The following is a 14967-nucleotide window of genomic DNA, read 5'->3' on the forward strand; positions in this document are numbered from 1 at the left end:
GCAGAATGCGCCGCCGGCTTAAGTTGTCTGTTAGTATCTGTGTAAGTGTGTGTGTTTGGGGAGCTTTTGGATCAAACCCGCTGTCGTCAGAGGCTACAGCAGGGAGACAGCTGGTGACAGGTGCTTCCTGGAGGAAACACAGCAGGTGCCTCAATTTCACACACACACGAACGCGCGTGCACAAACACAAAGGCATATACACAATGATTATACATTACACATGTATGTAGTCACTTATCGACAAGCACGCACAAGCACGCATCCACACACTTAGATACACAATGCTAATACATTACACAAAGGCATATACACACATGTGTGCAATACACATGTACGTGCACACGTATCTGGGCATGCACATAAACACACACAGACACACATGCACACACCCTCCTCCCGCCCCGCCTTGCGTGTGAGGTCCCGCCGAGAGGCCATCAGTCAGCGGGTCTATTTTCCCCCCTTTATTTTCAATCACAGGCGACGGACGGCCCGGTGTTACAGCCAGTCGCCCCCTCAGAAGCTGGCAAAGCAACGCGGGCCTTCAGCAAATGAGCGCCCTCCCATCTGTTTCAACTCTATACAACCACCCCACACCCCACCCACCCAGACCCCCTCTCTCTCTTTTGCCCCCACAGACATCTCCTTGACCCCCCCCGGGCCATGACGCTATACCTCTCTTATGGAAATGGGAGTTATGGCGCTGGGGACAGACTGGTGCTTTTTAGATGCATATCTGGGCTCCTGGATGTCTCCTGCAGGAGTCATCTGCTGTGTCTGCAGTCAGAAGTTAGGAGTCAGAAGTTAGAAGTTAAGGAAGTTTGGTCTCGGGAAGTCAGCTGTCCGCTGTGAGAGTCGATGGTAGATAGTGTCGTTTTTCATAAATATTGCATCGTCTGTGTGTGTGTGCGGGGGGGGGGTATGCATTGAACTCAACTATAGTAAATGTACTCACGGATGATATTTATTCTACTACTGGTACACACCACAACCATGTACTTTACAGTTTGGCACTTCCACAAATACTTCCTGCAGTGCGAATGAGCCACAGCATTTCTCGTTATAAGGGTGTTGGATCCCCTTGAAGATGAAGTGTCTTGTTGTTTTGGCTGTGTAGGTTTGCATATATGACGAATGTGATTTGGTGGATCAGAAGAAAGAACAATCAGACTGAGAATGTGTGATGATATAGAGAAAACCAGGGTTTAGATGTAAGAATAGCGGTTTAATGGTAAATCAGTTTTTCTTTTACAAAATGCTTATTCTTGTAATATCCATCACGGGCAGCAGTGAAATCTTGAGTGCTGGTTTAAAAAGAATAAAAATGCCTCATCATTTGTCATCAAGTATGAAAATGTGTAATTTCTACCGGTGTAACATTTCTATTTCAGTGATTTTCAATATGAAAACTGGGAGGAAAGCTGCAAGGTGGTTTTATTCTTAATGTCTGCACCCACACAAGACACTCTCACATTCATATCAGGAAAAAAAACGTTTTTGTATCTTTGTGTTATCTTTAGTGATAATGCTGCAATGTTCTTAATTTAATTTCTTTCTCACGTAAACATCCAAGGCATAAATAAAGCCAAATAACAAATTTTGATTTGTTGAAAATCTCTTTATAAGACTTAAAAAATACTGTATGGCATAAGTCAGGAGTCACAATTACAAATCAGTCTGAAATTCTCTATAAAGCCTGAAATCACAATAATATATTTCAAACATCAGTTGTTGTGAATTTATATATATATATATATATATATATATATATATATATATATATATATGTAGTTTATTATTTCACAGAGCTCACAGTCAGTGAACATGATCATCAAGTCAGTTTCAAAAAAATACACATTTCTGTAAAATCGTTCTTAAAAAGCACCACAGAGGTACCGACTGTCAGACCCGGGAGCGAGTGTTTCTTCACATTTTCTCTTCAGCATCTGAGCGTTACAGTGACGTGTGTGTGTGTGTATATGCGTTCGTGTGTGTGTCGGTGTGTGTGTGTGTAAGGCATGAGCATGAGCAACCCGTCATGCTCTCCCTCGCTACTCTTGGTGAAATACATTCAGACCAAACTCCCGGTGAAATGAGACAGAACATTTTCCCTTTCCCCTCGTTCCTCTCTGTCCCACCCTGTGTCCACGAAAAGACGGAGTCAAACCTCCACACTGGAACGAAGCGTCGCCCGTTCACGTCATGTCTCATCTGTCTTGCTTTCCCTCCCTGTTCCTGTATTTCAGACAGGCGTTTGGGTGTAGCATCCCATAGTGGGTGCAGTGAGTGAGGAGGATTGTCCGACGGAGCTGTAAGGTTGAGGAGGTGAGGTGACCACAGGACCGAGTGTGTGAGTGCTCGTATCCGTCACCGCCAGGTCCCCACCGTTGTCCGGTGTGTGTGTGTGCACGCCGTGTGGCTCGGCATCCTTTCCGCCCAGTAGGTGCGGGGGAACGTAATCGGACTGGCTTTTTGGGGGACCCACGTGGCGGTGGTGCTGGTGGTTGGGGGGTTTTGGGGGGCAGCGGCCCCTCTTGTCCTGTCCCCGGAAGCCCCTCAGTTTGGGGCTCCAGTGTTCCCGCCACTGGAGAGCCAAGGTGGAGCGATCGGCCACCAGGCGGCTCTCCGCTGGCCCCAAGCCCCTGCCACCTTCGTCAGCACCTATCAGCAGAAAGGTCCTGCCCACGTGGAGGTGGGGGCAGCCGCAGCCCAGGTCCCGGTCTGGGACCCACAAGGCCTGGAGGCCCCTGCGGACACGGGAGGTGGACCCCATGCGGAAAACCGTCTGGACCCAGATAGAGAACTGCCACCAGGGGCCCGAACGCTCCATCCCTCTGACCTGGACCTTCAGCACTGAGGACAGTAAGAAGAGCCTTATACATCCTGTTATGAATAAATGGTGTACTTTAAGTATATTTTTTACAGTATACCTAAACATAAAACCTATAAACTAATACTAGCATACAAAAGTACCTTGGAGGTAAACTACTTTTCAAAGTGTAAAAAAAATTTTTTAGTCAAAGTTTCATTTAAAATACAAGTGTCGGCCTATATTGTTACTACCATTTGCACATGTATGACGTATTCAACAAGTGTAAAAGTCCAAGTAAAGGTGCAGGTAAAGGTTAGATTTTCTATCCTCAAGTTAACCATCTGCAAAATGACGGTACAATTGTTTGTTGTTTATTTTTAGTTTAAAAGAGGTATTTTAAAAGTAAATTGAAGTAAACTTCTTCCTGACAGAATGTGTAAAGCAGTCAGATCTTGGTCACAGATATTCACCGTGTTCTGTCTGAACCCGCTCACCTGGTATTGATTTAGTGCTGATAATAAATAGATATGATATGATATGATGAGATATGTTATGATAATGAGTTTAGATATATGATGAGATATGTTATGATAATGAGTTTAGATATATGACGAGATATGATAATGAGTTTAGATGATATGATGAGATATGTTATGATAATGAGTTTAGGTATGATGAGATGTTATGATAATGAGTTTAGATATAATATGATGAGGTATGTTATGATAATAAATGACAATTAGCAAACAGAGACACTGACCGTAGTCTTTGAGACAATAGGTCTCCAAGTTCATTTTGACTTTGACCTGAGAAGGTTGACAGTATGTAACACACTCTTGCGCTGTGGGAGTGACAGATAGAGAGAGAGAGAGAGGAGAGAGAGAGAGGGAGGGAGAGGGTATCATTTCATAGCAGGCATATCAGCACATGTCATTCCCCCTAATTACAATATGGCTGCTTCTATTTGTCATCACAGTATCGCCTGGCTAACAGATGAGCCTCTGCAACAGGTGGAACATCGCGCCAGCCGCCAGCAGGGGGCGGGGTGAGCTACTGCATTCACACGGCCGCTAAAAAGACCAGGGGCGCGCGAGCTAATCTCCAGAGGGGAGACGTGAGACGTGAGAGGGAGGCGGCATCTCCATCACCAAAGTCACCCGTTGAAGTAAAAGTAAGTTCCCAGTTAGACTGTCAGCACACGAGAGGAGAGCGACAGTCGCTGCAAACTTTATATAAGAACAAAAATGATTTAAGAAATAAAGTCTTAAATCAAATACATTGAGATCCCGCGGTTCATATTACCAATGGTCAGACTCAAAGTGTGTGAAATGCATGACTGCATATCAGTGACATACTGATTCTTAAACATTTCACATCACTCTGTTTTATTATTCTTATATAATTACTTTACTTCATTAAGGTTTTCATTTTATTTAATTGTTCAGTCTGTTTTCTTCTTTGGTCATTGCCTTCTTTTTATTGGTGCACTTTCACTTCATGCAAAAATCGTTGCATTGCATTTTAATGTATAAAATATGCTATGTAAATGTAGTTTGATTGATTGATTGATTGATTGATGGCAAGGAAATCATTGCTCGGATCGCACACATGACCTTATATATATACTACATATCGGTGAAATAACCTTCATTTCCATGACAACACTCACAAAGACAACAGAAAGAAACTTCACACAGTGAGACTCAGCACCACCTTCATTACACTATGAAACTTCTCACAGTGAGACTCAGCACCACCTTCATTACACTATGAAACGTCACACAGTGAGACTCAGCATCACCTTCATTACACTAAGAAACTTCACACAGCGAGACTCAGTACCAGCTTCATTACACTATGAAACTTCACACAGTGAGACTCAGCACCACCTTCATTACACTAAGAAACTTCACACAGAGAGACTCAGCACCACCTTCATTACACTAAGAAACTTCACACAGTGAGACTCAGCACCACCTTCATTACAGAAACTTCACACAGTGAGACTCAGCACCGCCTTCATTACACTAAGAAACTTCACAGTGAGATTCAGCACCTCCTTTATTACACTAAGAAACTTCACAGTGAGACTCAGCAGCACCTTCATTACACTTAAGAAACTTCACACAGAGAGACTCAGCACCACCTTCATTACACTAAGAAACTTCACACAGTGAGACTCAGCACCACCTTCCTTATTACACTAAGCATGTGAATTTGTGTCTTGGTCAAAATAGAAATAAGAAGTAACGGTCTAATAACACTGGCGATACAGCCACTCACCTATACTGTATTGAGGTTGGTAGACTGGGGTTGGAGAAACCTCTTGGATTCCTACACACACACACACATGCACGCACACACACACACACACACACACACACACACACGAGAACATTAGAGAGAGAGTAAAGCTTACATGTTGGATTTTAACATGTCCGTCCGTGGTTTTGGCATACTGTGTGTGTGTGTGTGTGTGTGTGTGTGTGTTGGAGAACAAGAATGTGAATATGTGTGTGTGCTATGTATGAATGCCCACACCAAAGATAAACGTGTCAAAACAAGCTTTTCAGTGTGTGGTCCTTTTATGGGGTTAGATACACATCCTCTGACACCTGCATGAACACACACACACACACACACACACACACAGACATACTTTACATTCAGTCGTTTTATAGGGTCAGACCCCCACGTGTTGTTAGTATGATATTGTCACAAATGACACAGTGGCTCACACCTGTTAAACAATCTCCACAGTCTTACAGGTTTCCATGTGCAAGTGTGTATGACATGAGCCTTTATATCTGACCACGTGTATTCTTGCTTACTCATATGTGTATATGGGTGTGTGTGTGTGTTGATTTATGTGTGGGCAGTGAATGAGTTGACTAAATTCTCTTTTCTTCATTATTCTTTACCTTTATGAGACAGCGATGGTGAGGAGGCGGACAGGACAGGAGAGACAGACAGACAGAGAGACAGACAGAGAGGGCGCCATGACGTGCAACACAGGTCGCTGGCTGGAATCGGATGGCTGCAACCATGTGGTATGTGCTGCAACCATTCTGCTACTGAGGCGCCCTTCACTATATTACTTACCTGGCATATTGCAGTATATTATCCAGGACTCCTGCGTGTGTGTGTGTGTGTGTGCACTTGTGTGTGTGTGTGTGTGTGTTGGGGGGCTTGCAGTCAGCTGTAGGGTGGTGTTGGGTGTCATTGGCCCAGTTGTGTCAGGGGGGACAGGAAAGAGACAGGACTGAGTGTGGGATTTGGCATGTCCTGTCAGATACACACACACACACACACACACACACACACACACACACCTTAAAAAAGACGGGAAAAGTGGTCTGCATGAGTTTATGTGTTTGGTTGTGTCTGTGGATGTGAATGTGAATGTATGTAAATTGAGGCTTTATTAAGGAGATATACACACATGTATGCCTGTGTGTGTGTGTGTGTGTGTGTATATATGTGTGTGTATGCCTGTGTGTGTGTGTGTGTATGCCTGTGTGTGTATGTGTATGTGTGTGTGTGTTTGTGTGCGTAAAGAGTGTAAATGTAATTGATAATTGATCCACATTTATTGACTCCCCTCTGGGTGGCTCCTCGGGGCGGTTGCTGTGCAGGGCCACGTACTTCTCCCCTGGACCTGATCATAATTTTGTGCCTTGCTGAAGGGCACTTTGGCAGGGACTTGCTGACATGCAGTCAGAAGGTGTTTGGGATGCATCGAACAAAGCGATACCTAGTCAGAGTCGCATCAAAACTTATCAGTTTGCAAATTACGCAGCTTGGTTTGTCTTTTTTGTTTTTGCAGTGATTTTGTGCATGTGTGTGCGTGCATGAAGGGTGTGTGTGTCAGTTTGGGTGTGAAAAAGGAATCAGTGGTACCAACTTCATGTAAGTATCATTTAAGCCTTTGCTAGAGTTCTGTTGGAGCCTGGCTGTTACTCGCCTTTCAGCCAGTCCGATGGAGACGAGGAGAGGAGCAAAGAGGAGGTGGGAGGTGTGTGTGTGTGTGTGTGGGGGGGGGGGGGGTGCTATACATAGCCCAGGATGGTCTGGCAGTTAAAACAAACAAGGTTTTCTTTCACTCACTCCTTTCACTGGGAGAGTTATGAGTCTGAGTCCTCTGACATGGGCATTTTGAGCTGCGCGACAGGTGTCAAACTCACCACCGTTAGCTCCCTCTGTCACCTGATTGGGGGCTTTACGTGGTGGCGCTGCCTGGAGAGTGCCCCGTGTAGTTGTCAGTACCCGTGCGATTAGCTGGGGGAAGTGCACGTGGATTAGCGCTCAGCGGAGGCTTGCCACTAATATGGTAGGCGGCGATACCCAAAGATACGAGGAGAAAACAAGGACTCATTGTTATGGATACAAAGCATAACTGTTGTGTGACTTTGTTTAGAACAGGTTCATACGGGGTCATGTCATAAGTTTGTTATTGGAATCAAGGATTCAACTCCGCCGTGTGGTAAAGGTGATGGAGGACGTCTCACTTTGCATCTCTGTTGATGGTGTTTCCGCGAAATCCTACCTCGTATGAAACCGCATGGGCAATACCAAGTGATAGAGAACGGGGGAGAGGCTTAGAGAGAGAATAGTGGTGAGGGTGCAGGAAAAAGTATATTTTACCAATGAGGTTTATAATGGTAAAACACGTCTTCAAAATCTCACGACAACATATATTTTAAATGTATGCACTCACAAACCTTAAGACATGGGATCCACACAGATGGTACAGCCAAACATGAAACTAAACTTCAGTTTGTAAGTTACGTGAGTTAGAAGTCAGGTTCATGAGGTGCTTCTCACCTAGAAAAATCCCCTCGGTGTGCATCGCTGAACCCAGATCAGCCAGATGGCATGTTTTCCTACAGGGGGATTCGCTGTGTATGAAACGTGTGTTAATACCGCTGTGGAAAACTCTCCAGGAGAAAGGGAAGGGGACACCCGGGGAGATTGGGACTAATTAGCGTTGACTGGAGCGGTGTCTTTTATGCCGACACACTACTTGATAAAGGCTTAGGGGGCTTGATTGGAGGATTAATCCATTTAGGTCAAGAGCAAATGGGTTGCAAGAGGCGGCAAGTCAATGAGGCCACCTTGTCATGACTGAGGAGATTAACTGACTTATAAAAAAAAAAAGCAGGGCAGTATTACCATGTGCAGGGTGACGTAGTTCATAAGCAGCGTGTTGGTATTTATGTCAGTCTGCACCCACCTTCTGGGCCTTGTGCTTGGACACAATTAAGCAGATCATTTTCAACCAAATTAAAGGGATAGTACACGTAACCTTAATACGTTGGTCTCTTGTAATATTAAGAGCCTGTAAGAAACGTTTCAGGCATGTTTGAGCATTTATGATCAAGTGGTGAGTGTTTCTGTAGCTCTGTTATAATGCCACCAGGAGGCGCCACGCAGTCTGCTGGAAGAGAAATGTGTGATGTCACATAGACTCGATACTGAGAAACTCCACCGGTGTCAGTCTTCAACACAGGAGAGACAACACGCGTAAAGCCCAAATCAACTTCCACAGACAAGATGGTGGAAAGTGACTGGGAAGGCAGCCAGTAAGAATCAGACAAACCGTTTCCTTTAAAGAAAACTTGAAGTAATGAGCTGCCACCCCAGTGCTCCCAGTCTTACTGGCCGCGTACTGAGCCGACCTGACGTCAGAGCGTTTACACAAGACATCCAGGGGATTTCTCTGACACATGGCGGCGTTCACGAAACCGTCCTCGCTGAGGGACTTGTGCCTAAAAGCTAACTTTTAGGGACCGATATCTTGTTTGAGCTCTCCATTTTCAATCCTGAGCATCAATCATTGATTAATATCTATATCTATCCTCCTAACTGTATTTTTACAACGGATCAACATTTACTTTAAAATGGAACCCGAATGGTGGCAACACCAACCAGTGGCATTTCACCATCACTTTCTGATACCCCAAATGAACAGACGTGTTCGTCGTGAAACCGCGGGGTGACAGACTTACGTATGCATGGCCGCAACGGGGATCTGCCCTGTTTGTAGCCCGGGGCACAGCGGTTACACCTGAGGCCGGTCACCCCGTCCCGACACAGACACTGACCAGACGTCTGGTTGCACCAGCGACCGACTGCTCCCAAAGGATGGCACTGACACGCTGTGAGAGAGAGAGAGAGAGAGAGAGAGAGAGAGAGAGAGAGAGAGAGAGAGAGAGAGAGAGAGAGAGAGAGAGAGAGAGAGAGAGAGAGATTAGAGGGAAATGGCGGGATGTAAACAGCTTTGCTAAAATTAGGGTTGGAGATACTTAACATCTTTGTGCTATGGAGATGGATCTGGTGGCAGGAAGAGGAAGGGAGGGAAGAGGAAGAGAAGAAACAGGAAGGCTTTGAGAAATCACTGGGTAATGCTGTCTATGAAGCATATGTTTATGATGCATGGTAAATGTATTTATAATGAACTATAAACATGTCTCTAGTGTGTTATGACACCAACTCTGAGAACTTTTGTTGATTTATAGCTGGTTTTAAAGCACGTCATGATGTTTTATAAACATACGTCTACGGCTGAAGAGCTTTATGAACCACTTTTCATGCCTTTTTTCACCTGCTTTGTTCATAGTGTGTTATGAAGCTTTATGAACCACGTTTTTTCTGCTTTAAGTGAACCAGTTATTCATATTGTCTTTTTAGGCTTTATGAACCACTATTCACAACCACACATGAAAAGTGGTTCGGAAAGCACGACAACCATAGACACACAATGTCCCTTAAGCTGCAGGTGCATTATAAGGCAGTTTTGAGTCAGAGGGTGAAGTAGTACATGATGCAGTACGGTGCCATGTTCACTTTTCATCCAAATTGCACCCCTGCACCTACCAGTGCAATAACTATCATGTGCAGTCATCTGTATACTAGAGGACGTGTGCAACTTTATTTAAAGGATCTGTGCAAAATAATGTACTTCTGTGCTATCCTGTTTGGTGCACGTCGCACATTAACTGGTCTTATAGCCTATTTATAACACACCCCTATTCTGCTGCACCTCTCAATGTTGCTCACGCTGGGATCTGCACTCATACTTATATTTTTATCTTTTGCGTTTATTATATTTCGTTCTTGGCATCTAATCTTATTTGAACTTATCTCGCTGTGCACGTGTGTGTGTGTTATGTGTAGTGAAATCCCTCGTATGTGATCATACTCGGCTGATAAAAAGCTGACTTGACTTGACCCTGATCTTTGACCTCCTTTTGGGAGAGTGGCAAAAGCGAAGAGACAAATTTGTCCTCCATGAGGTAAACGGGGGGAGGGGGGGTGTAAAATGATGGTGGCTGCCACACTTCAGAAGCTCTGTTCAAACTCGAGTTTGTTGAAACAAATCCTAACAGCTTGTCCAAACAACCTGAACGGTGAACATGAGAAGTGCAGCTCACGCCGCTCCACCAGGTGCACAGTGGGGCAGATCAAATCCTACCGTGTAAGACGGATGATAGTCTGAATTTATCTCGGCCTGTGAAGTGTCTTGAGAAGGTAAGCACTGACTACGGGGTTTCACGTGTTTATATAGGATTTATAAAAACAGTCTTAGTCTTCCTGCAGTTAAAATGTTGTTAAGTCACTTTTTTTAATCAATACAAAATTAAGTAGTCCGCGGTGGTGTAGTGGTCTAAGCATCGGCTTTGTGTTGATGCAGTTGCCCACTGGGGACTGGGGTTCGCGCCCCGGTCTCGTCAGATCCGACTATGGCCGGACTCGATGAAGCAGCAATCATTAGCAACGCTGTCTTCGGTAGGGGGGCGGAGTCGGCTTGTGTTCATCACGTGAATGCGTCTCTGTGTGTGTCGGAAAAAACAGTGGTTCGGCCTGGAGTCGCCTTGTCACGAAAGTGGCGAGGCGGTCTCCTTCGAGACTGCCGGCCGGAGAGATGCAGTTGGCGAACGCATGCAGTACGAGGGTGGGTGTTTGAATTAAAATAGGGATTGGTTGGCCGCTAAATTGGGAGAAAATCAGAAATAAATTGAAAAGAAAAAAATAAATACAAAATTTAAAAAAATTTCTATCAAAAAGACAGTACTTTTAGGTGGTTAATTAATCTTATAAAAGACACATAAACAGACAAAGATGCAGGCACACACACACACACACATACACACACACACACCTGTACTCGTGTCTCGTCTGCCGCCTACAGAAACACCATTAACGGTAGTTATATTAGGCTTGTGGTCAAACTCAGAATAAGCATACCAGAGTGACACAGTCACTTAGGACATGTGACCAGTCAAAGGTCAGAGGTCGTGGTGCATACCAACCAATGGTAACGATGGAGGTACAGGTGGCAGCACAGCATGGTGCAGTAGTGTGTGTGTGGGGGGGGTCCTCCCCAGCAGGAATAGCTGTCCTCCCTCACAATGCAGGCACCCCATTAACACTCCTCTGTGTGTAGTCACAGACCGAGAGCGGCCGTATCAATGTAGGTGCGCGCAGAAGAAACATGCTTTCAAGGCGACAGCCTGACGTGCTTCGACATAAACGCCGTCTGTCACTCTCCGCCCTTGATTTTCATGTTGTAGGAATGCACACTTAGTTATGCTGAGGTCGGATCTGACACGGGCCTCGTGGACACACATGTCCTGATTTCTGCAAGTGAGAGATGTTCTCAGGTCAACATTTGATATGTTGAACTCGGGCGAATCCTAACCATGACCTTAAACCCAGCTGCACCTCTAATGTGAATTGGGTTGGATATAAGATTACATCCCAGGGACCGCACACAAATATGGGACACACACACACACACACACATGCAAAAGAATGCCACTTAACACACACACACACACACACACACACACACACACACACACACACACAGTGAGTGACTGACGTTGGCAGGCGTTGCGGTGGTTGATGGGCTTGCTGTGGTCCCGTGTGTATCCGTTCTGGCAGTACTGACAGTGGCGTCCCGCCGTGTGGTGGCGGCATTTCTGACACACGCCCCCACTGCGCCGGCCCGACTGCTGGAACACCTCCATACTGAAGCGGCACTTGGACGAATGGCCGTTACATTCGCAGGCTAACGGAGAGAGAGGATAAAAGTTGAGAAGGAACACAATGAGTACCTAGCTGGACTTTGCATCGTAGGCTGGAAACCTGATCTCTTCACAAACGTGCCATTAGCTGTTGTTTATAACATATACTCGTGTATTTGATTGTGTTGTTTTGTCGTGTTCCTCCTTATTTGACATTTGATGCATCATAGTGTTTTGCGTTATCTGACTCATCTTCTGTTGTGCCTGTGCCAGTGACTTGTGTTACAGAAAGCCCTTTTGACATGGTTTTGGAAAGTGCGATAGAAATAGTCTCATTATTTTGACAGACTGTGATAGAGGATTCTGTATCAGTGGGTTGTGTAAGGCTGTCTTTTGGGGTCCCTATTTGTGCAAGGCTGTAGGCTGTTTGCCCCAGTTGCCTGGTTGATGATCCAACCATGATTATTAATGTGATGCTATCCATATTACTGTAAGGTTGGGTGAAAAGGAGGAAGTACCTTTAGGTTGTGATTTGCAGTGACAGCCTTCTCGATATTTTGCAAAGTTAACCCAACTGTCCTCATGACAGCTGTACTTTCATTATCTAGCAGGTGAACAAGTGTGTAGATGAAGTTAGTTGCATGCTCTCTCTACCTACTGCGTTAGTCATTTTACAGGCCAAATAACTAAATCCTGAAAGACAGGTCGGAAACCATTATAATGTCATGCAGTGTACTGCACATTTTCACCAACCTCACTTAAGGGAAAGTGAGGAAAGCGGGTCAGATAGCATCCACTATAAGAGCTTTTTTTGGGCACTAACAGAGTAGTTTGAGAAGTGTTTGAAATCACCTTCCGTTATGAAAAGAAAAGACAACCCTATTCCACTCAGTTATCACAGTTATAGACTTTTTTTAAACTTTCTTTTTTTATTTGTCCCTCACACTTCCAGTGTTGTCCCTCTGCAACAACTTGCTTTCTGCAAGATTACGGAGTGAGACTTCTTCAGGTCAGAAATGGATTGATATCTGTAGATAGATATGTAGATGTATTATATTTCATGACTGATGTTGTGGCTAGAGCTCTTTCGACTCCTCTCATAACATCGGAGGTCTGTTGGTGCCAAAAAAGCGTTCTTTTAGCAGATGTTATGTGGTGAAGGACTACACTGTTCAAGTTCACTTTATTGTCATAAACATATGAAAGCACCATGTACCTTCCAGTGCAATGAAATGCATATGCCCTGGTTCTCTCAACCCTTAAAACTATATGTAAGAAAATAAAAAATAATAAAAACAATAAATCAGAAATCCCACATAATAATAAATCTATGAAAGTTATGTAAGGTGCATTGTAGCTTGCATAATAGTCAGCTGACGCTAGCTTGCTCAATACTGAATTTAACTTAAAAGACACCGAAATGTTCCTTTAAGAGAACTGGAGAACACACAACTGACGCTAGATTCATCACAAACCTACTGTAAGTCAGAAGTGTAATTTTTTTTAATGGTCTCGTTACTGAATGAGGAGGCGGGACTTACCAACACAGGGGTTTGGCTGGGATGGCGTGGCGCGATGCCAGGGTCTGTCCAAGTAAAATTCCTCACACACATCACAGTCAGGGCCCGCCGTGTGGTGCTCGCACATACACAAAGCCCTGCCTGTGTCATCACGGCGACACCTGGAGGCGTGCCCATTGCATTTACACCTGCCCCCCACCTGCAGGTCGGAGAGGGCCAGAGGGGGGCGGATTGGAGGGGCGGAGATAAGAGGAGAGGGCGGAGCCAGATTCTTGGAAATTTTCCTTGTGTTATGATGATTGTTCCTTCGCCTTCTCAGTTCCCGCCCTTTATTGCTCCGCCTCTGCCCCTCAACTGTCCAATCACATTCTCCATTTGGGCAACGCTCCCAGTGAGGGTTTTCCTTCTTGTGGCCATGCCCTTTCCCCTTTCTTCCTTTCTTTGAGGAAATGGGAGTGTCTCTACTGTGTCCGTCCATGCTTTCCTTCCCCGTCACATTGTGCCCAGGAGGAAAACTCAAACCTTGACTCTTTCTCCCGAGTTTGCCTATTTTCTCTCCTTTGTTCCTTACTCTCGCATCTGTGTTTTTTATGTCCCTCTCGAAAAATGACAGGGTGTTATCAGCTTTCGTCTTGTCCACCTCATCTCCCTTAGTGCCCACCCTCCACCTCAGTACACCATCTACGTCAACCTTTTCCATGCGGTCGCTTTGACCCGCCCCTCCATGTACCTCCAACTCACCCATCTTCGCGAGCTGGGTCACCTGGTGAAACACCACGCGGATGTCAGTGGCAGTCACCCAGTCCTGCAGAGTGGGACTGTAGTCGAAGTCAGGGGAGGAAGGTCGTCCGTCTAGGGTAGAAAAAGCCAGCACCATACCGCCTCGATGCCTTTGCAAGGGACGGGGATCCGAACACAGCGGCTCCGTCTCCTGGTGTCGGGTTGAGGCTGCCACCCGGGAGGGCAGGCCGAATTTCCCCAGGCAATCGCTGGAGTAGTGCTGCATGGGCCTCCAGGTCCGCCCATGGTCCATTGACTTCAGGATGGAGATGGAGATGGGGTCAGTGGGCTCCCCCTGGTGGCAGAACTGCAGACTGATGTAGGTGACTTCGAACCGCCGGCCCAGGGGGAGGGTGAGGACCCAGTCGCCACCGTCAGCGTCTCCGCCGGAAGTCGTCCAGCAGGTGAGGTTGTGGGGGTTGTGGAGGTCCGTGAGAGTGGTGGTGTTCGCAGCACGACCGGATCTGTGCAGCGTGTGGCTAGCACTGACAGGGAGGCCATAGGCGGCGTTGATGAACTCTGACAGGCAGTGACGTGGACGGCCGTCTAGGTGGTAGCAGGGGTCATGTGGTGAAGTCCAGCTCAGCGGGGAGAGAGAGAGGGCAGGAGAGAGGAGGGAGGGAGGGAGGAAAAGGAGAAGGAGATGGAGCACAAGAAGGAGAGAGGGAGACGGGGAAGGGGACGAGGGTGGGAACATCATCTCATCAGGCCTGTGGTAGAAAGAAAAAAATGGAGGACCTTTTAAAGGAATTCTCAGGAATTTTTGAAGTCTCCCCTATTTCACACTCGCTGCTCATTTAGATACATAGATAAGTTTCATTTCCACAGT

General features: G+C 45.8%; 1 protein-coding gene across 1 annotated transcript; it reads right to left on the reverse strand.

Moving 5' to 3' along the window:
- Positions 1 to 2239: 2239 nt before the first annotated feature.
- On the reverse strand, positions 2240 to 14838 carry ntn5 (netrin 5). Its single transcript, XM_056300205.1, has 6 exons — positions 13380 to 14838; positions 11694 to 11882; positions 8818 to 8967; positions 5093 to 5143; positions 3570 to 3650; positions 2240 to 2850 (listed from the first exon to the last, which is right to left on the reverse strand). Exons 1-6 carry the CDS (start codon positions 14836 to 14838, stop codon positions 2240 to 2242), a joined length of 2541 nt encoding a protein of 846 aa, XP_056156180.1.
- Positions 14839 to 14967: the final 129 nt, after the last annotated feature.

Source organism: Lampris incognitus, chromosome 20 (assembly GCF_029633865.1).
Source record: "Lampris incognitus isolate fLamInc1 chromosome 20, fLamInc1.hap2, whole genome shotgun sequence".
Lineage (NCBI taxonomy): Eukaryota > Metazoa > Chordata > Actinopteri > Lampriformes > Lampridae > Lampris > Lampris incognitus.